Genomic DNA, 21,432 nt, shown 5'->3' on the forward strand with positions numbered 1-21,432 from the left:
GGACTGACACTCTTTTTCTGAAGCAGTCATGTTAGACTGATTTAAATACTGTAAATAAACCCTTATTCCTCGTTCTCGATGAGAAGCAGTTTTTCCCTTCATCAACGTCCTCAGCGGGGATAAGTTGGACGACGGCATGGGCCAGCTACCTTAGAATTCATGCCGGACTCCAATCTTGACAACGGACCACGAGCGATGGGATTGAGCCCCCAGTCCTCACAACTGGCTGACAGCGGTGAGATGGACTTTGCGACATGGTGCTGTATCTGCGGTGAGTGCTTGGTTCTTGCTTTGACTCTCTAGGCTTCATTTTTGTGGTTGTTCTGTTTAGAACAGTAGGGAAGCTAGATTGTCGAGTGTTAGCTAGGTTGTGTTTTCCTAGCTAGATTTAGAGAGCAGGATCAAGGCAGTAAAGCAGCAATCGTGGAGTTAAGGGCATTGCTGAGAGACGAATTGTTGATGAGGAACTTGGCCTAGATGTGCGCAAGGAAATGCTAAAATCGGAATTATTGGAGCTAATTTCCGAAAAGGCCAGTGAGCAAGAAATTCAAATGGGGTTTGAACTTCTGAAAAAGAGAGAAGAACGAGAGAGAAAAGAACAAGAGAGAGAGGAACGCGATAAAGATCGCGAGTTAAGAAAAATGCAACTTGAAAGCAAGCGTTTGGAGTTGTCTCAAGGAAGTGAAGGCGCTCTGGGACGATCAAGTGAGGCAGAATCGTACCGCATGGACAGGCTATTAAAGCCATTTGAGGTCGGGACCGACATAGGCTTGTTCCTAAGCAATTTTGAAAGGACTTGCGAAAAGATGAACTTCGGCCCGAGTACATGGCCACAGCGGTTGGTGTCTATGTTGCCGTGTGAGGCGACGGAAGTAATCGCCAGACTGAGTGCACAGGATGCATATGATTATGCAAAAGTTAAGGCTAGTCTCCTGAAGAAATACCGCCTTTCAGCCGAAGCTTTTCCGCAGAGGTTTAGGAGCACAGGCAAGAATGATAGCGAGGGATATCCTGAGTTTGCATATAGCTTAAAGGCCAACCTAGTCGAGTGGCTTAAAAGCGCGGAAGCGTACGACAGCAGAGACATGATCATTGAATGCATGTGTCTAGAGCAGTTTTACAAAACCATCCCCCAAGCTGTAAAACTGTGGGTGCAAGACAGAGGTAATGTAAACACTGTGGAAAGGGCGGCTGAATTAGCCGAAGAGTACGCAACCCGTAGAAAGTTGAACGCTGAGGAGGGAAACTGGGACGGTCGAAATGGACCGCGGAAACCATTTCCGTTCAAAAAGGGTGCGCAGACTAGACGATCGGAGCCTGTAGACATGGCGGAAAAGCCCGCAGAAAAGAGCGAGAAGAAACCTAACGGAGAAACCGCACAAAAAGAAGAGGAAAGAAAATTCGAATCTTTTAGACCAATTCGCTGTTACAAATGCCACAAACTGGGACATATAGCTGTAAACTGCGGGAAGCCTAGCGTAGTTTTCTCCTACGTGGAGGAAAAAGATGAGAATATGTAACTTTTAGGTCCATATCTTCACGACCTGCAAGTTAATGGAAAACCATGCCGAGTGCAAAGAGACAGTGCCGCCACGATGGACATTGTCCATCCGTCTTACGTGACGGTAGATGATTTCACCGGAGAAGTTGCATGGATAAAACAAGTTGTAGAAGAACACAGCGCGTGTCTGCCCATGGCCAAAGTCAAAATCAGTGGACCATTCGGGGAGCTAGAGACTGAGGCTGCAGTTTCCAAATTTTTGTCACTGCAGTATCCTTACATCTTTTCGAATCGTTCGAATCAGTTACTGCGTGACAAAGGGCTCAAACTGGGAGAGGGCATAGTACAAGCATTGACCCGAGGCCAAGCTCGTAAGATCGCGGCCCTTTCGGCCGAAAATGCTCAAGCTCCTCCAGCGGAAGCAGAAAAGGGGATAACTTCAATACCCGAATCCGAGCTAGGCCCGAGGGACAAAAGAACAGTTGAGGAGAGCCTGCCAGCTGACCAGCTCAGTGAGAGCGTAGCACTAGAGTGTCAAAGTTCTAGCCTGCAGGAAGAGCAAGCTGACGCACTCACAAGCGAGACAGGGTCGTTATTATCACCGGCCTCAAAGAACTTTGATCAGCTCTTACGTGTGGATAGAGAGTCACTGGCAGCTGAGCAAAAGAATGATGAGAGCTTAGCTAAATTACATGACACAGCTAAAGAAGGCATTGCTAGGCGCAACGTGACGATACATGAGAGAGGAGCACTGTATCGGCACTACAGAGATCGAAAGGGTAGGATTTTAGATCAGTTAGTCGTACCTACTAAGTATAGGGAGGACCTTTTGAGTCTCTGTCATAGAAATGGGTGGTCCGGCCACCTAGGCATAAACAAATCAAAGGAAAGATTGCTTATGGAATACTACTGGCCTGGCTGTTTCAAAGACGTAGAAAACTTTGTAAGATCATGCGACGCCTGCCAGCGTTCTGGTAAACCAGGAGAGACATGGAAAGCTCCACTGAAGGTAGTGCCCTTAATAACAGAGCCTTTCAGACGACTTGTAATAGACACGGTAGGGCCTCTTCCAAAAACAAAATCGGGCTACAGGTACTTGTTTACCATGCTGTGTCCGGCTACCAAGTTTCCAGAAGCAATTCCTTTGAAACAGCTCAGTTCCACCGAAGTAGTAGACGCGCTTTTGACAGTGTTTGCACGAGTTGGGTTTCCAGCCGAAATTCAGGCAGATCAAGGGTCAGTATTCACGAGCGCACTGACTTCCACATTCTTGCAGAAGTGCGGAGTAAAGTTAATACACAGTTCGGTCTATCACCCTCAGTCAAACAGTGTAGAGAGGTGGCAGTCGGTGCTTAAGCGAGTTTTGCGTGCGCTCTGTTACGAGCACAAAGAGGACTGGGAGAACTGTCTGCCGGCAACATTGTTGGCTTTGCGAATGGTTCAACATGAAGCGACAGGGTTCTCGCCAGCAGAACTAGTGTATGGGAGGACACTCCGTTCTCCACTGAGAATGTTAAGAGAGATGTGGGAGGAAAGAGGGGAGAGTCCAACAATTGTTGAATACGTGCTAAATTTACTGGAACGGCTAAGCGCAACCCTAGAACTAGTCGGAAAGAACATGGCAATAGCTCAAAAGAACGCCAAATTGTATTACGACAAGAATGCGAGGCTTCGTACGTTTAACGCCGGAGACCAGGTAATGATCCTCAAACCTTCAAGAACGAACAAGCTTGAAGTTCACTGGGACGGGCCCGTTAAAGTGTTGCACAAACTTTCAGTTACTAACTGCGCCCGGTCGCAGGAAGGAAGTGAGGACATATCACTGTAATTTGATGAAGCCGTATGTAGAGCGGAGCGGAGTCGTTAACTATACCATCAAAGAGCCAGATGGCACTAGTACCAAGTTTAAGGAGTATAGGGCGACCTCCAACTCTGAAATCGGCCTAGAAGAAGTAGTAGAACACTTGGTAAGCTTGCATGCTCTAAGACCCGAGCAGCTAGATGAGCTAAAAGGGGGGTTAGGGGAATATCTCGACAGATTCAGCGATCGGTCGGGTAGAACCGAACTAATAACGCATGAAATTGAGCTGACATCAACCGAACCAGTAAGATCAAAGCCTTACAGGGTGTCTCCAAGACAGAGAAAGATTATGGAGGCAGAGATACAGCGCATGCTAGAGTTGGGAGTTATTGAGCCCGCTGAGAGTGGCTACACGTCACCGCTAATACTGGCAGAAACCCCTAACAAGGACCCTCGTCCGTGCGTTGACTACAGGAAGTTAAATGCCATCACTAGGGATCAGCTGTACCCGATACCCAACATTAAGGAACGAATTGAAAAGATTTAGCGCTCCTAAATACATTTCAACTATAGATCTCGTGCAGGGGTACTGGCTAGTTCCCCTTTAAGAAAGTGCCTGCCGCTATGCCGCATTCATCTCGCCTGTAGGCACTATCTATGTCATCTTCAGTGGTAATTTCTCTGTAAATCACACAGTCATCAGCACATAGTTTTATGGGTGATGTAATTAGTTCGACAATGTCATTTACGTAGATTAAAAATAGCAAGGGGCCCAGTACGCTTCCCTGAGGAACGCCCGAAGAAACAGTTATTGGTGAAGATGCAACGTTGTTTAAAACAACAGACTGGGTTCTTCCGTTTAGGTAGTTGCGTATCCAATTTTGAACGTTTTCGTTTATATTTAATGCAGCGAGCTTTACATCTAGGAGCTTATGGGACACAATATCGAAAGCTTTTTGAAAATCAATAAAAACGGCGTCTACCTGACTATTGTTATCAATGGTTTTAGATAAGAAGTGCTGGAATTCTATTAGTTGTGTGTTGCAGGAATAACCTTTTCGGAATCCGTGCTGGGAAGGTGTAAAAAAAGCGTTTGAGTCAAGGAATGCAGATATGTTACTATATAAAATGTGTTCGAATATTTTGCAACATATTGACGTTAGTGAAATCGGCCTATAGTTTTCTGTGAGTTTTCTGTCGCCCGATTTAAAAACAGGTGTCACGCTTGCCGTTTTCCAATCTTGGGGAATGAGGCCTGTTTCAAGGGAAACCTTATAAATGATCGTTAAATACGGAGAAATGATACCATGACATTCTTTAAGGACTGCTGGCGATATTCCATCAGGTCCAATTGCTTTTGTGTCATCTAAATGACGTAATAAAGAGTCGACGCCACTAACATCAAATTCAATATCTGGCATCATATCGCCTTGATTGGCGTTGTTCAAAAGCGAAGTCTCCCCAGCAGGTAATAGCGAAAACACAGATTGGAAGTACTTGTTGAAGCATTCCGCCCTCTGATAGTCCGACGTCACGGTTTTGCCGTCAACAGTTAAAGATGGTATCGATGTGTCTTCTTTTCGATTTTGTTTTACATATTTCCAAAAAGATTTTGGGTTTTCTCTCAAGTCCTTGTTTAATTTAACAAAGAAGGTATCTTTGGCAGCTTTAATTGTTGCTTTCAATAGCTTATTTATCTCTTGCAAGCGTTTCTGATTTGCCAGACTGGTGTCGGCAGAAAATGTTTTATACGTTTGTCTTGCTTTCCTTACAAGTTTACGTATTTCTACGTTAAACCAAGGTTTTTGTTTTTTTCGTTGCCGCAGGTACCTGCATGGAACATGACTTTCGACTAGTTCAAGTATTTTGTCCCGAAATGCTGACCACAAAGTTAACGGACAGCGTGCATTTGACATATATTGGAAAGTAGGAAAGAAATTTTCAAGTTCGGTCCTGATAGCAGCATAGTCTCCTCTGTCGTAGTTGTACACTTTTCTTTGCGGAATTTGCGCCATCCGTACTCGCTGTATGTTAAGCTCTATGACAGCTGCCCTGTGGTCACTAATACCTGGGCAAACAGTAACTTTTGATATTATGTTCGGCTCATTGCAAAGTACTAAGTCTAGAATTGCATTTTCTCGCGTAGGTTCCAGTACGTACTGCTGCAATCCATTTAATCCGAGCAGTTCTTCGAACTCTGTGTAAATACGGGACCTATTGCCAGCCACACATCCGGCATTCCAGTTGAAGTCAGGCAAATTGAAATCCCCCCCTAGAAGTACGCTATTAGGCAGGAGAGATAGCATCTCAGACAGCAATCCGAATGAGTCGCTGCTGCCGGGTGGGCGGTAGAATGTCCCGTAGACTACATTCTTTCCGTTAGGCAATTTCACAAGGCACCAGACAGACTCAGAATCGTTTTCAAATAAAATTTGTGTACTTGACAATGCATTTGATATCAAAAGGAATACTCCCCCGCCTTGTCCATGCCTATCTTTCCGATAGACAGTAAAACCAGGCGGAAAGATTTCTACATCAGGTATATCCTTGTCTAACCATGATTCGGTGCCCATCACAATCTGAGGTTTAACAGTGGCTACTAAAGACATGAAGTTATCGACTTTGTTCTTTATGCTGAGACAATTTAAAGACATGAAGTTATCGACTTTGTTCTTTATGCTGCGACAATTTAAAGACATGAAGTTATCGACTTTGTTCTTTATGATGCGACAATTTACAAGCAGGACAGAGAGCCGTTCAGGCTGCGAGCAACGTGCTGAGTTATCTTTCGGAGGAACGGAATTCGGAATGCGTCATTTGCCTCTGTCCAGTCGCGCATGCGCCTGAAGTGGAACTGGCATCCGCATATCGCTATCCCAAACAAACGTTCTTCGTTAAATTTCTTTTTATAGCTCCGTGTTCTAAGACATCCTGATCTAGCTTCAAAGAGTAGGGCACTGCCTCTTGAGTTATCATAAAACGCTTCCTGCCTGATCTGCTGTTTCCAGTATCGATATAGTTCTACGCTATGCTTCTTTTCCATTGAATTTATCAAATTTTTACCTTCCGCATTTTTAACCTGTCGTTTAATGCTCTGTCCTTTTTCGTCCTCGTGTCTGGCATACTTACTGGTTAGCTTCCTAGTTCTTTTCCGCCATTGTGAGTCAACGCTCTTTCTGTATAGGTATTTAAACACCTTGGCGGCCCACCTGTTATCATCCAATTTCCTCAGACGTTTTCCGTATAGGATTTTACTCTGAGCTTCCCTTGCTTCGAATGATGCCCAGCCCATATCTCCCTGCACTGCTTCGTTTGTGGTTTTCCCGTGGGCACCTAGTGCTAACCTTCCCACAGCTCTCTGATTTACTTCTAGTCTCGACTGAACCTCTGCCCTTAAACACAGGACCGCATTCCCGAAAGTAAGCCCCGGCACCATTACTCCCTTCCAAATGCCTCTCAGTACCTCATACCTGTTGTAACCCCACAATGCCGTATGTTTCATTATCCCGGCATCTCTTCGCCCTTTTGCTATTAGAGACTGTTCGTGCTTTTCCGTGTACATCTGCCCTTTGTTTATCCATACCCCGAGATACTTGTATTCGGCCACTCGGGGTATTTCGTGGCCTTGTATTGTAAGCTCCTGATCAGTTGTATCATTGAAAAACATCCCACCGGACTTAGCTGCACTAAAACTTAAACCTAAACTGTCTCCTTCGTCCCCACAGTAATTAACCAGAGTTTGCAAATCTTCCTGGCTATCTGCTAACAGTACAATATCGTCCGCATACATTAAACCCGGTAGTCGTTGCTCAACAACCTTTTCGCCTAATCTGTACGACAGATTATACCCTAGATTGCTTCGTTGTAACCTTCTTTCCATGCTTATCATATAAAGCATAAACAGCAGCGGTGATAGAGGACAACCTTGCCTTAATCCTTTGTGAACCTCGACAGTTGTCGTACTCTTGATTCCTTCCCATGTTATTTCAACATTATTTTCTCGATATAGTTCCTGTAGAAAATCAATTACCTCATTACCGATACCTTCAGCTTTTAATATGTTCCACAGGAGTTCCCTGTTCACATTGTCGTACGCACCACTTATGTCCAGGGAGGCTAAATACAGAGGTCTATTTTCCGCCTTAGCTATTTCTATGCACTGGGTAAGCACGAACAGGCTATCATCTAAGCGCCTACCACTTCTGAACCCGTTCTGAAGTTCTCCAAGTATTCCATTACTTTCTACTCATGACTGCATTTTTAATTTCACCGCCTGCATCGCCAGCCTATATATAACTGATGTTATCGTAATTGGTCGGAAAGATTTTATGTTCTTCTTATCACCTCTTCCTTTATAAATCAAATTCATTTTACTCTGTTTCCAGCTGTGCGGAATTTGTTTATTTGTTATGACTGCCTCCAATGCTTTTATCAGCGTTTCCTTGCTTCTTGGGCCAAGTTCATTAATTAACTTGATTGGAATTTCGTCTATCCCCGCGGACGTGCATTTTGGAACATTTGCTTCTGCCTTTTTCCAGTTAAGATTGGTCAATTCTAAGCTGTTTTCTATTATGCTATTCTGCGTTGCTCCCTCACTTGGGGCGATTACCCTATCGTCTTTCCTAAATGACTCTGCTATAACTGAACCAATGTAGTTCACAGCGTCATCTCCCTCTAAACAATTTCCTTCGGTATCGTGAATCTGTTCCTCTTTTCTGTGATTAGCTTTACCCAGCCAGCTTATATGGTTCCAGAATTTTCTTGACCCCCCTTTAGTTGCATCGCGAACTTCAGCCAGCCAGCGATCAGAGGACTGCTTTATTTTTGCCTGGACGAGGACCTGCACTTGTTGTTTCTTTTGTCGATAATATTCCCATTTTTGGCCTATTTCCTCTTCAGATAACTGCGCCCTCTTTGCTTCTGTGTTCCCGAGATGCCCACCGTCGTTGTTCGATGGCCTCTCTAATTTCCTTATTCCACCAACTTCGTGGCTTCCCCTTTCCTCTCCAGCGGTTTACTCCTTTTACCTCTTTTATTTTTGTACTAATGAGTAGTTCTAACTGATTATAATCCCACCTCTCCATGGGATATTTCTTTATTGCTTCCTCTATGCCAGCCGCTATTTGCGCTATTTGCGCGTCATTTAATTTTGCGTACTCTTTTTGGCTTCCCCTTATTTCTCTTTTGAGTAGGGCTCCCAACTGTAGACTAATACGTTTATGATCACTTCCGAGGCTGTACTTCCCCTCTTCGTCTATTTCCATTATTGCTAGCTTGCTATACAATCCCTGCGACATTAAGCAGTAGTCAATGGTCGTTTGTCTGTTACGGGACTCCCACGTGATTTGTCCCTCACACTTAGTTTCTCTATTCGCTATAACTAGGTTGTGTCGTTCACAGAAGTCTAGCATAAACTTCCCATTATAATCTGTGTATCCATCCAGATCCTCGATGTGGCCATTCATGTCACCCAGCAGACAAATATCGGCACCTTCTCCAAACTGCTTTATATCGTCATCGAGACACTTCACTAGATCTTTGTTCTCTTGCCTGTATTTGTCCCCTGTCACTAAATAAACTACTCCTAGCCATGCCTTTTTACCGGCAATTGTACCTGATACCCAGACATGTTCTTTGCAAGTTAACTTTATTCTTTGCCAATTTGTTCCTTGGTGTATGAGCATACCTACTCCTCCTCCCTTCCTCTCCGTTGTTGTTCTATTGCTCCCTTCCCAGACGTAGCCTTCAATCAGCGGTGGGTCTTCTAGATCCCTGAGGTGTGTTTCGCATAGCGCGTATACACCTACTTCTTCGTCCTTTAACTGCTGTTCTATTTCTAACCACCTCGCTCTTTTTCTACCGCCTTGCATGTTTATGTACCTGATTCTGGTGTTAAATTTATTTGTAGTTTTCTTCCTGGACCTCCTAGTGGCCACTTTATTGGCGTCAGCCTCTATTGTTGAACTTTCTACACTGTTTCTACCTACCCCTACGCCCTGAGGCGCAGTGGACCCCCTAAAAAAGCTACTGCCCGACCTGCCAGGCGCCAGCCGATCTCGGCTCCTAGCCTTCCATTAAAGTGGATGCCATCTCGTGTAAAGCCTCCGCCAGAGCCTGCTCTATGCACTTCTCTGTTTATATCTGCCACTTCAAATCCTTTCTCCTGGCTTAGCTTTCTTATTTCACACTTTACAGCCACAACGTCCTTGGCAATTGCTCCGTTCCTTCCTTGCACCTCCGGCACTGTGCATACCACGATCTGGACTTGCTGTGCTATCGCCTTTAAATCGTCAACTCCCTCCGCTAATCTTTCCACTACTTTTGCAGCTTCACCATTCAACACATCATTTAGCCCCGCCGCTACCACTACCAAATTGCGCTCTGCAACATTCTCAGAAAGCTCGCTTTTTGTTTCTTTCAGTACTGCGTCCATTGTCCTGCCTGGGAACGTCCCGACTGCTACCCGTTTATCACCCTTTGCCCACTCCATTATAGCTCTTTTGCACCTCCTCATATTTGAATCACCACCGATAAGTACTAGGGCATTCTTTCCCTCCCTCCTAACTTCCAGGTTGTGCTTATCATTGGCTATGAGCTCATTTCTTGGGGTTAGCTTGTTCCCCTCCTCTCCTCGCGCTCGCTGGCGCCCCTGTGGCTGCAGCGTCGTCTCCCGCGGGGCGTGTTGCGCTGCTTCGCTATAACTACGCCGATTCACCGGCGGCGAGCTGACTACCGCTTGCTCTGCCCCCCTGCCCCCGACTTCGCATGTAGGGTCTACCCTACTTTCTGTGCTTTTGCCTCCGGCTTGGTGTCCCGACCCATCATTCTCCGCTGCGCGCTTCTCAAGCGCATCGAGACGCCTATGCAGTTCTGCTCTCCTTTCCTTCTCTTCTCCAAGCTCCGCCACGGTTCTTACTAATTGCGCGGCCTGCACCGCTTCCACCTTGACCGACTCGGCGACTTTCGCCTGCAAAGCTAACCGCCTCTCCCGCTCCTCCTTCAGGTCTGCTTTCAGCTCCTCGAACTTGGCTGTCCAATTTCCTTCCAGTTTTTGGACTGCTTCCCTGATCTTTTCACACAGCCTGCACGTAAAGCTAGACTCCTCCGCGTCTGCTAAGCTCTGGAAACTGGTCTCGTCGAGGGAGCACCAGCGCAGGCACTCGTCGCACTGCACTTGCTCCGCATCCCCCGCGGCCTTCCCTTTGTTTGGTTTCATCGCTAGGCCTACTTCCTCAGGCTGAACGAGCACGTCCGCCAAATCACTTCGAAGAGCTAGCTGAGATAGTTACATAGGCCTATCAAACAGGTCCCGCCTAGCACCCAGGCCCAACGAGGGAAACCGCCAGACCCAGACAAAGCCGGCACGTTTACCACGCTTACCACGAATTCAAAATTTGCGCCCCCGCTCCATGCAAAACAAAACTCTTCAAAAACATCAGCCAACAAGAAGAAAAAAGACCACCTAGCCACGAACGAAGTCGCTGAAGCCTCGACACAGGTGCGTCCGCACGCCCAATTACTATTTAAATACAAAAAAACAGCAAATAAAAACAGAAGCAAGCTCAAAGCATGCACAAAAACTTATGATTTCGTCGTCGCCATGGAGCCCCGAAACGCACGTCGCACGTCGCAGTCAGTCACGGAGCCCCGAAACGCAGTCAACAGGTTATAAAAGCGACACCAATGGCCAATGGTTGAACGAAAGTTTACACCTTTGTAAACAGGATCGAGCACCATCTGGCGGTGGCATCGCTAGGCTGCATCATCATCATCATCAGCCTGGTTATGCCCACTGCAGGGCAAAGGCCTCTCCCATATTTCTCCAACAACCCCGGTCATGTACTAATTGTGGCCACGCCGTCCCTGCAAACTTCTTAATCTCATCCGCCCACCTAACTTTCTGCCGCCCCCTGCTACGCTTCCCTTCCCTTGGGATCCAGTCCGTAACCCTTAATGACCATCGGTTATCTTCCCTCCTCATTACATGTCCTGCCCATGCCCATTTCTTTTTCTTGATTTCAACTAAGATGTCATTAACTCGCGTTTGTTCCCTCACCCAATCTGCTCTTTTCTTATCCCTTAACGTTACACCTATCATTCTTCTTTCCATAGCTCGTTGCGTCGTCCTCAATTTGAGTAGAACTCTTTTCATAAGCCTCCAGGTTTCTGCCCCGTAGGTGAGTACTGGTAAGACACAGCTATTATATACTTTTCTCTTGTGGGATAATGGCAACCTGCTGTTCATGATCTGAGAATGCCTGCCAAACGCATCCCAGCCCATTCTTATTCTCCTATTTCCGTCTCATGATCCGGATACGCTGTCACTACCTGCCCCAAGTAGGTGTATTTCCTTACGACTTCCAGTGCCTCGCTGCCTATTGTAAATTGCTGTTCTCTTCCGAGACTGTTAAACATTACTTTAGTTTTCTGCAGATTAATTTTTAGACCCACTCTTCTGCTTTGCCTCTCCAGGTCAGTGAGCATGCATTGCAATTGGTCCCCTGAGTTACTAAGCAAGGCAATATCATCAGCGAATCGCAAGTTACTAAGGTACTCTCCATTAACTTTTATCCCCAATTCTTCCCAATCCAGGACTCTGAATACCTCCTGTAAACATGCTGTGAATAACATTGGAGAGATCGTATCTCCCTGCCTGACGCCTTTCTTTGTTGGGATTTTGGTGCCTGCTTTTTTGGAGGACTACGGTGGCTGTGGAGCCGTTATAGATATTTTTCAGTATGTTTACATACGGCTCGTCTATACCCTGATTCCGTAATGCCTCCATGACTGCTGAGGTTTCGACAGAATCAAACGCTTCCTCGTAATCAATGAAAGCTATACATAAGGGTTGGTTATATTCCGCACATTTCTCTATCACCTGATTGATAGTGTGAATATGATCTATTGTTGAGTAGCCTTTACGGAATCCTGCCTGGTCCTTTGCTTGACAGAAGTCTAAGGTGTTGCTGATTCTATTTGCGATTACCTTAGTAAATAGTTTGTAGGCAACGGACAGTAAGCTGATCGGTCTATAATTTTTCAAGTCTTTGGCGTCTCCTTTCTTATGAATTAGGATTATGTTAGCGTTCTTCCAAGATTCCGGTACGCTCGAGGTCATGAGGCATTGCGTATACAGGGTGGCCAGTTTCTCTAGAACAATCTGTCCACCATCCTTCAACAAATCTGCTGTTACCTGATCCTCCCCAGCTGCCTTCCCCCTTTGCATATCTCCCAAGGCTTTCTTTACTTCTTCCGGCATTACCTTTGGGATTTCGAATTCCTTCAGACTATTTTCCCTTCCATTATCACAAAATCAGGCTGCATGAGCGACTCCCATAGTGGCCGCTCGAGGATAATCACACTTCCCCTATTCTAACCACTGTATCCATGCATACCACAGCCAATTGTCACAGCGCTGCAGCGCCGGATTCCCCTTTAGATAATGTAGTGAGAAACTCTATGGTGTCGTCCCCTTCGACGAGCATGCCGTCAGCTGCTCTCTTTGGAGCATGCGCAGAATGATTCCCAACCTGTGTGCCGCTTTAAAAGCTCTCTGCGACCATCGGCAAAGCAGCATGGGCACCCTTTTTCTTCTCACAATGCATTGTGAGTCGCTGCAGTCGGAATGACGAACGCACGGATGAAGCAAGAGCCATCTCGATGTCGGGCACGTCAGCCCACGCTGGCCGCATCCGGTTTCATTGGCTGCACCAGTGCATTGAACTTGTTGTTCTCGCCAATGTGACGTAGCATGCGCACCCGTGCTCATTCACTTTAGGGAGTATCGTAATCGTCAGTGAATTTTTTCTCTGACCTACATTAGTTCGAATTTTGTGTAATTTAAATTTTCGTAGCATCCCCCCAGAATTAGAATTAACAAGCTTTTTTACTGTAGTAGATTTCAAATAAAATCAAGAAAACAAAAGCCAAATATTGAATCAAATATCCAACAGCACAAACATTTTACACAAACTTTTATGCTTACACATTTTGTGCAAGAGACACAGTTATGCACATGCTCAAGAGGCTACTCCCATTACGTAACAAGAATATAGCTAGCTATCAGTAACTTAGGTACTTAAGAATCGAAATGTATAGTATGCTCGACTCTTATTAAAGGGAACACTAAATTAATATGCCAGCACTGATAACTCAGTTTGTGTATGAAGGTCTGGAAAATATTTTCCTCGACAGAATTTCAGTCAAAAAGAAACAAGTGCTTTTTTCCCTCTGAAGTTGAAGAAATAGCAAATTTGTCCTCAATACCAATGGGATTTTCACGGACAACAGATGGCACATCTGACACACACAGAATTTAATAGTGGGCCATACTGTGCTTAATGACAATCTTCTATTGCTCAGAAAGTATTGCTTTCCAGTTTTCTTCCAGAACACAGGAGGGTTTAACATCTTTATGGCAGGTAGTTTCTGTGGGTTATTAGCTTAGGCCTGTTCGATTTAGAAAAGGTACATGGCACCACAAACGAATATGTGCAGGTGGTGCCAGTTAAAGGTGTGCCGCGCTGCACACTCTCACTGCAAGGTTCAAGGGTGCACTGCAACGTGGAGGCACCTTGCATTGCACCCCGTTCAATTGAGCACGGGGGTGCAGGGCACAACGCTGCACCTTGGGGAATCAAAGGCCTAGGTGCAGAAGGTGCAGAGAAACTTGGCTGAATCGAATAAACCTCTTGTTAAGGCTAATCTGTGCAAAGGACAAAAGCGGGGAATGCGCATCATGCGACCATTGGCACTGCCTCGTGCTCTCATCAGTGCCGAATGTAAGGAGTTCTCAAATCAGGAAGCCCACAGCAAGTTTGTGCGACACCCCCCCTCCCCCTTCTTTTTCGTCTGCATTCATCAGTCGTCCATGTAAATGCACCTTGCAGCTGGAGTAGAGTGGTTAGAATGGGGAGGAGTGAAAAGCACGCCGTGTTTTGCTTGCCAGGCAGGGTCCATTGGCGCACTGATGGCAATAGGAGCGCTGCTGCAGGGGCGCTGTGCCGTGCCGCTGTCACAGATTCCCCGTAAGATAACACAGCTATACAGGGGTGCTGCTGAGTCGTTTTTCTTACCTTTTACATGGTTTTTATTTTATGCGGGCATGTACTTGTGAGCTGTGGTAAAGATGCCCTTTAAAACAAAGAGGAAAACTTAATGCTGGTGCTTCGTTCCTGGCTGCAACTCTGGGTACAGGTTGTCCACCAAAAAAGTACCACCTTTGTTCCAAGCACTGGTGTACAAAGACGTGTTTCAAAAGTGGGCTTGTGCAATACTGAGCACTGACAGGCAACTCCAAGACAATTCAGCGGTATGCGACAAGCATTTTAACGCAAGGTACGTGCATGCTTAAACATCTGGTTGACCCTGTACGCTTAGAAATTCCGTTTAAGTGCCACTGCAGCACAAGAACACAGGAAAACTGAACTCAGCTTTATATCAGCATTTCCTTTTTGCAAGATCTGGCAGTGTTAGTTTGTGTGGAATATTAGACTAAGTTGTAACAAACTGTTTTCTTTCGACGGGTTCATACTGCGGGACTTTGAGCATGGTACAACCGGGAGTGTTGCCGTTGTGCTACACGATGTCCCTACACTAGCAAAAGACACAGTGCCGACCATCTTCCCAAACCTGCCGAAGTACTTGAGCAAGAAACTGCCGAAAGAATGCAAAAGGTGAGGAACAGTTGCAGAAGCCACCGTTTCATTCAATAAAAGTGGTGCAATACTCCAGAGGTAGGAAGTAAGCCTCCAGGTGGAAGAAACAATAGATGCTTGTCAAGTGTAAACATCACCCAGTTCCTGTTTTTTCAGATCCCTCAACACAACGCTTCGCTGTCCAACCATGCTCTGGTCTTTGCAAGCACTCGAAAATCACAGTGCCCTTGCTTATAAAACGGCTGAGTTGGTCAATGAGGCAATGCCCCCTCTTGTTTACAACAAGATAGCTGTCATTGAAATGGGGGAAGGCAAGACATATCCCAGTTGCAGAATTTTTTTTTTTCTAGACTTCTGACCAAGAGATGCAATTTCCAATCACAGCAAGAAATGCAGGACCTTCTAGCATATGCAGAGAGCCTTGCAGCATGCTGTAGAATTGGAAAAGTATGCTACTTTAAAGCACTACAGCTGGCCAACATCACCAAGACATCTCAGCATCGCTTGTTCTCCAGTGCTTGCAATGGATCCTTGTCACCTTCACCACCAGGCATTTACCTCTTCACCCATATTTTACTAGGTGTTTTACAAGTACGCATTCCAAATAAATGCCCCACTCAGCTGATACCCTCAGATAGAACATAAATGCCGAAGTCGTGGTTTCCTTCCACAATCATATTTTTTTTTTTAAGGCACCTCCAGTTATGCAAATCAGCGATGCTTTGCTTATAGGAAAAGAAGAAGCCTTCTTGAGGCTTGCCTGCTGCGTTTGAAAAAATTGGCTCGGCAGCCACTAGCAAGAACTGCTGCTCAATAGCTAAACGCACTTCACGCACCTTGAAAAAGAAGAACAAGAAACTTTTGTCTCTGCGTGATGCACTAGAAAGGCTACAAGAGGTTAATTGCAAGATCAAGGCATCTGTATTTGAGCGAAACGTTTGCCCGCCACTGTCCACTTTAACTAGAGCACCCTTCACAGCACACTGATTCAACAAAGCATGTGAACACAATTTTTCAGCTGAATGGGATCCCAAGAAAGCAACAAGCTGCTGTGAGAGCCGACATTTTTTATTTTTTATTTTATTTTTTATTTATTCAGCATTGATTTAGACACAGTGAAGGTCTTGGATGGCAAAGCTAAAGGCAGTACATTGTCTGCCTGACTAAGGCCCTGTCACCCATACATTGCTCAACAGTGAGGTAGCATATCATAACATATAGATAGTATACACACATATCAATAGCGTGGATTAGACATACATAGCACACATTACAAACATACGTGCATTAAATACAACAATCACTGTACAACTTTCTAAGTAGAAACAGTTTAGGATCAACAGAGTAACATGAACACAAAAAAAGCTTTATATATATATACAAGCACAATATGAAACGCACTTAACATAATTGTACATAAAACACACAAGGAACCAATTACCTCAATGTCCATCAGAAAGGGAAAGCAAATATTTTTTCATGGCCCTTTTAAAGCAGTTTAATGATCTGAAGTTTTGCGCTATAGTGATTGTGTTAGGATATGCATTTATGAAGGATGGGGCTAAGTATGCTAGTTGTTTTCTACCGTAGTTGGTCCTGCAAAATGGAACTCTAATATGGTTATGCCTGAAATTGTATTGGGTGCAACTTGCGAGGTGGTTTTGATAAAAAAATGAGTGAATTTTTCTCGAGTTCGCCTCGTATGTATATAGCGCGCTTAAGTTCGTACAGTTGATTAATTTTTAAAAGTGCATGTTTTATGAAAAAAGGTGCCGTGTGATCGCGGGGTCCAAGGTTCTCAACACAGCGAACTACTTGTTTTTGGAGACATATCAATCGATCCAAGTTTGATTGGAATGTAGTCCCCCATACCAACAGGCAATAACTAAGATGGGACTGAATTAAAGCATAATACAGACGGCGTTTCAACCAAGTAGGAACAAGCTTGTGTCTAATCTTAAACAATATGCCTACTGACCTACAAATGCTAGAATGAATCTTCGTTACATGAGGTGTAAAACTCAGGTTCTCATCAAAAAGCACACCTAAAAATTTAAAAGCTGAAGTCTGCTCGATTACACAACTATTGAACTTTACACAAAAAGCACAGTCATTAGGCCTATTTCTAGGCTTAAAAACCACATATTTTGTTTCATTGACATTTAACTGCAGGTGGTTCGCTGATAACCAAACTAAAAGTTGATCTAACCAATTATTAGCTGTAATTTCTAGCACTCGTAGACTGTCACCTGAGAAAAACAAACTTGTGTCATCAGCATGCAAGACTATATCTGGAGTAAGCGGTATGTTTACAATATCGTTCACGTATAGAATAAAGAACAGTGGACCCAAAATTGAGCCTTAAGGACACCGAGTGCAATTTCTTTCTTGTGTGAACAAAACCCATTATAACACGTGTATTGCCGTCTGGTAGTGAAGTAATTTTGAATCAGTTTAAGGGCTACTCCGCGAACTCCGTAGTATGACAGTTTATTAAATAGGATGGTGTGTTCAATGGAGTCGAAAGCTTTTCTAATATCCAGGAAAAGACCAACCGTATATAGTTTGTTCTCGATAGTACTGAAGAGTTTTTCTTTGATCTTAACAAGTGCCACTTCAGTAGATCTGTGTTCACGGAAGCCAAACTATTGGTCCACAAGGGCGTGGTTTTTTTTTTTTTTTTTTTTTATCTAGAAATTTACGCGGGATCGAATCCCGGCCACGGCGGCCGCATTTCGATGGGGGCGAAATGCGAAAACACCCGTGTGCTTAGATTTAGGTGCACGTTAAAGAACCCCAGGTGGTCAAAATTTCCGGAGTCCTCCACTACGGCGTGCCTCATAATCAGAAAGTGGTTTTGGCACGTAAAACCCCAAATATTATTATTATTATCTAGAAATTTACTTAGTCTGCACTTTACGAGTTGTTCCAACACTTTTGAGAAAAGAGGTAGTATGGATGTCGGTCTATAATTATTTAAATCAGCAACAGAGCCTCCCGTATGCAATACAATCACTTTGGCAATTTTCATAGAATCTGGAAAAATGCCATTCACGAAAGCACTGTTACATTTATGGCATAATGGAGCCGAGACAACATCAGCAACAGATATGATTGGTGCTGCTTTTATGTCATCAGTCCCTGCTGCAGTATCTTTTTTTAAAACCTTAAGAACGGAATACACTTCCATTTCAGTGCAAGGTGATAGGAAGATAGAATTGGAAGTCTCGTAGTTTAGAAACTTTTCAGGTGCAAGTAATGAACCACCAGAGTGGGATGACCCACCACCAAGTAAAAAATGATCGTTGAATTTATTGGCCAAGGAAGTTTCACTGTATTCAGTGTCATCAAACGTTAGGGTATTCGGGTTTGTGTTATACTGGGTTCCTTTTAACCTGTGAACTGCATTTCATAATTTCTTTGGATTGTTTGATACCGTAGAAAACATATGTTCGTAATACCTGTTTCTAGCTTTTTTGAGATCTGAAGTCAACTTGTTTCTTATTTTCTTGTATTCATTTAATATAGCAAGATTCCTGTACCAAATAAATGTATCAAATAATTTGTCACGTTTCTGCATCCATTTTATACATCTCTCGAGTGACCCATGGCTTCCTAGCTTTCTTGTAGGTCCTTATTTGTTGTATTGGGAAAGCAGCATCATAAGACGACTTTATTATCTGAATAAACGTATCATACAAAATATTCGGATCATTTTCGCTATACACTGTAGACCAGTATGTATTCTCTATCATTGAGCGAAAAGAACTCATATTCTCATCACTAAAGTGGCGACAGAAAGAAAGTTGACTTCAAAAACGCCTTCTTTTGTTTTCATGTCGTGGCAAAAAACAAAATACTGGTAAATGATCACTTAAATCAGAGGTGAGAATTCCTGAAAAAACATCACTTGGATTGTGGTTCGTTATACATATATCAATTAATGATTCAGAATCTGGCGTTATTCTGGTTGGCAAACAAATTGTGTTAGTGCAACTATAAGAATGTGGTATGTCAATGAATTGTTGAGTGTGAGCAGTAGGTAATAATAAATTAATGTTCATATCGCCAACCAAAACAAGCTGGAGACTCAGATCAGAAGCATATTCCAATATTTTGGTAATGAATTCAATGAAATTATCAAGATCATCTGAAGGAGGACGGTACACTGATGCAATGAAATATTTTCAACATTTTACAGCAATACATTCATAGGAATCAATAACGCACGAGAATTCGCACAGCAGCTCATAGGACAGATCATTTTTCAAATAAAGTGAAGCACCTCCACCACGGCGGTGTTCACGATAAACACCTTCACATTTATAACCATCAAATTGAATAATATCATCCGCGCTTGTGAACCACGTCTCGGTAAAACCTAAGACTTCGAATTTATGTTCTAAAGATTCCAAATAAGTTTCTGTTTCGATATATTTATTTTTCAGGCTCCTAGCATTTCAATGAAAGATAGCTTGTTATCTTTTAGAAAAAATGAAGCATTTACGGCAGAAGTAAATAAAGAACTGTCATAGTAAGCTGATGCGCATGTACCCGCCATGAGAAAAGAAAGTAATCTGTAACGCCCAGAAGGCACGAGAAAGTCAGCGTATCGGAGACAAATCAGCTTTGCATGCAATACGGATTGTGCGCTCGCCCTGAGCCCTGCGCACAGTTTGCCGTTCCTATGCCAAGCGAATTGGTAATGCTTCTCCTGACATCGTAGCTTCATTTCCCACAGAAGCTTCTTGTTTTCTGGCGTCAGATTATCAAGGAAGTAAATATTCGATTTCCTTGCTTTCAAATCATTCTTTTTTGTCATCCATTCGTCTCGCGTGACACGGGATACAAAACAGACGAGTACTACAGGTTCTTTGCCTGGTTTGGGTGGAAGCCTATGTATACGTTCAACATCTACTCTAGACAGTTCGGCAAGTTGCAGTGTCTTCGCTAAGTTGTTTACTTTTTCAAGCAGTACTTCATTGTCACTGTGGGGAAACATGAATTTCCAAATTTTGGTGCCTACTATACTGCTCAAGTTGGTTAATTTGCTGTAGCAGTTTAGAAATTTCTTCTTTACCGCTGTTTACCTCAGCTTCTTCGACCTTCTTTTTTTTCAAAGCAGCTGAAGAACATGTTTTCATTGTAGCCAGCACTTGATCGTACACATCCGAGAAATGCTGCACAGTTTGCTCTAATTTGCCTACTGTGTGCTTCAGCAGCATGAGTTCTTCAACTTCGTTCATAATGGCCGGTAGTTGCATCAACTGCTTGTTAATTTCAGACATCCGTTCAACTCCTGAAGCTTGCTCATGTTTCTCTTTTCGCACGTCAGCGGCCATTCGGGCTGCTAATACAACAGGCGTCTGACATTTCCAATTATTCTTTGTCGCGTCATCTTGTGCCCTAAACGCGGACTTAGTCATGCCTGAGCATGCGTCGAGGTGGTAACCAAAGCCGCATTCTGTGCACATAGGGTACGAGCCTGATTCTGGAAGGGTGTCATTGCAGACTAGACAAAGTACAGACAGAGGCATTTCTAATCAAAAAAGTGCACCAGAGTAACATTAGAAGTAGCAGTGGTGGTGGCAGGGAGCAATCAAGACTTCTACTAAAAGGTACAGTTTGCACCAGCACCAACGTGCAAGTATCGAAGAACATGGTTACGCTTTCTGCGATGCCGTTCGCCACCACCACCGCAGAGCACATGCACCGATGCCAGGGGAGCCTTGTTCTTTTAAAGTAGCTCGATGACGTCACTGCTGGACGTAATCGTGGAAGGATTCCTCTGTCAGTGCTGGTGCCACGTGGGCGATGTTTCCACGGAAGGATAGCCGCAACTGCAAGTATCGAAGAACTTGGTTACGCTTTCTGCGATGCCGTTCGCCACCACCACTGCAGAGCAAATGCACCGATGCCAGGGGAGCCTTGTTCTTTTAGAGTAGCTCGATGACGTCACTGCTGGATGTAATCGTGGAAGGATTCCTCTGTCAGTGCCGGTGCCACGTGGGCGATGTTTCCACGGAAGGATAGCCGCAACTGCAAGTATCGAAGAACTTGGTTACGCTTTCTGCGATGCCGTTCGCCACCACCACTGCAGAGCAAATGCACCGATGCCAGGGGAGCCTTGTTCTTTTAAAGTAGCTCGATGACGTCACTGCTGGATGTAATCGTGGAAGGATTCCTCTGTCAGCGCCAGTGCCACGTGGGCGATGTTTCCACAAAAGGATAGCCGCAACTGCAAGTATCGAAAAACTTGGTTACGCTTTCTGCGATGCCGTTCGCCGCCGCCACCACCGCAGAGCAAATGCACCGATGCCAGGAGAGCCTTGTTCTTTTAAAGTAGCTCGATGACGTCACTGCTGGATGTAATCGTGGAAGGATTCCTCTGTCAGCGCCGGTGCCATGTGGGCGATGTTTCCACGGAAGGATAGCTGCAACTGCAAGCATTGAATAACTTGGTTACGCTTTCT

The 21,432-nt window shown here is 44.5% G+C and overlaps 2 protein-coding genes across 3 annotated transcripts in view; both read right to left on the reverse strand.

Annotated features, from left to right (window-relative positions):
- Positions 1-21,432, reverse strand: part of O-fut1 (O-fucosyltransferase 1) — a 266,792-nt gene that overhangs the window by 127,855 nt on the left and 117,505 nt on the right. The window lies entirely within an intron of this gene.
- On the reverse strand, positions 1,524-20,301 carry LOC135920082 (uncharacterized). The gene is made up of 4 exons (XM_070529198.1): positions 20,167-20,301; positions 5,989-6,064; positions 5,381-5,898; positions 1,524-1,544 (listed from the first exon to the last, which is right to left on the reverse strand). Exons 1-4 carry the CDS (start codon positions 20,299-20,301, stop codon positions 1,524-1,526), a joined length of 750 nt encoding a protein of 249 aa, XP_070385299.1.

The sequence above is a fragment of the Dermacentor albipictus genome, unplaced genomic scaffold, assembly GCF_038994185.2.
Source record: "Dermacentor albipictus isolate Rhodes 1998 colony unplaced genomic scaffold, USDA_Dalb.pri_finalv2 scaffold_18, whole genome shotgun sequence".
Lineage (NCBI taxonomy): Eukaryota > Metazoa > Arthropoda > Arachnida > Ixodida > Ixodidae > Dermacentor > Dermacentor albipictus.

Excerpts from the sequence above, each read along its gene's own strand:
- LOC135920082 (XM_070529198.1), bottom strand. The coding sequence starts at position 20,301 with ATGGCCGCTGACGTGCGAAAAGAGAAACATGAGCAAGCTTCAGGAGTT. Across the intron at positions 5,899-5,988 it reads TAACTTCATGTCTTTAAATT|CCACTGTTAAACCTCAGATT; the intron begins GTCGCAGCATAA and ends TGTCTTTAGTAG. Across the intron at positions 1,545-5,380 it reads ACATAATATCAAAAGTTACT|GTCGTGAAGATATGGACCTA; the intron begins GTTTGCCCAGGT and ends ATTAACTTGCAG.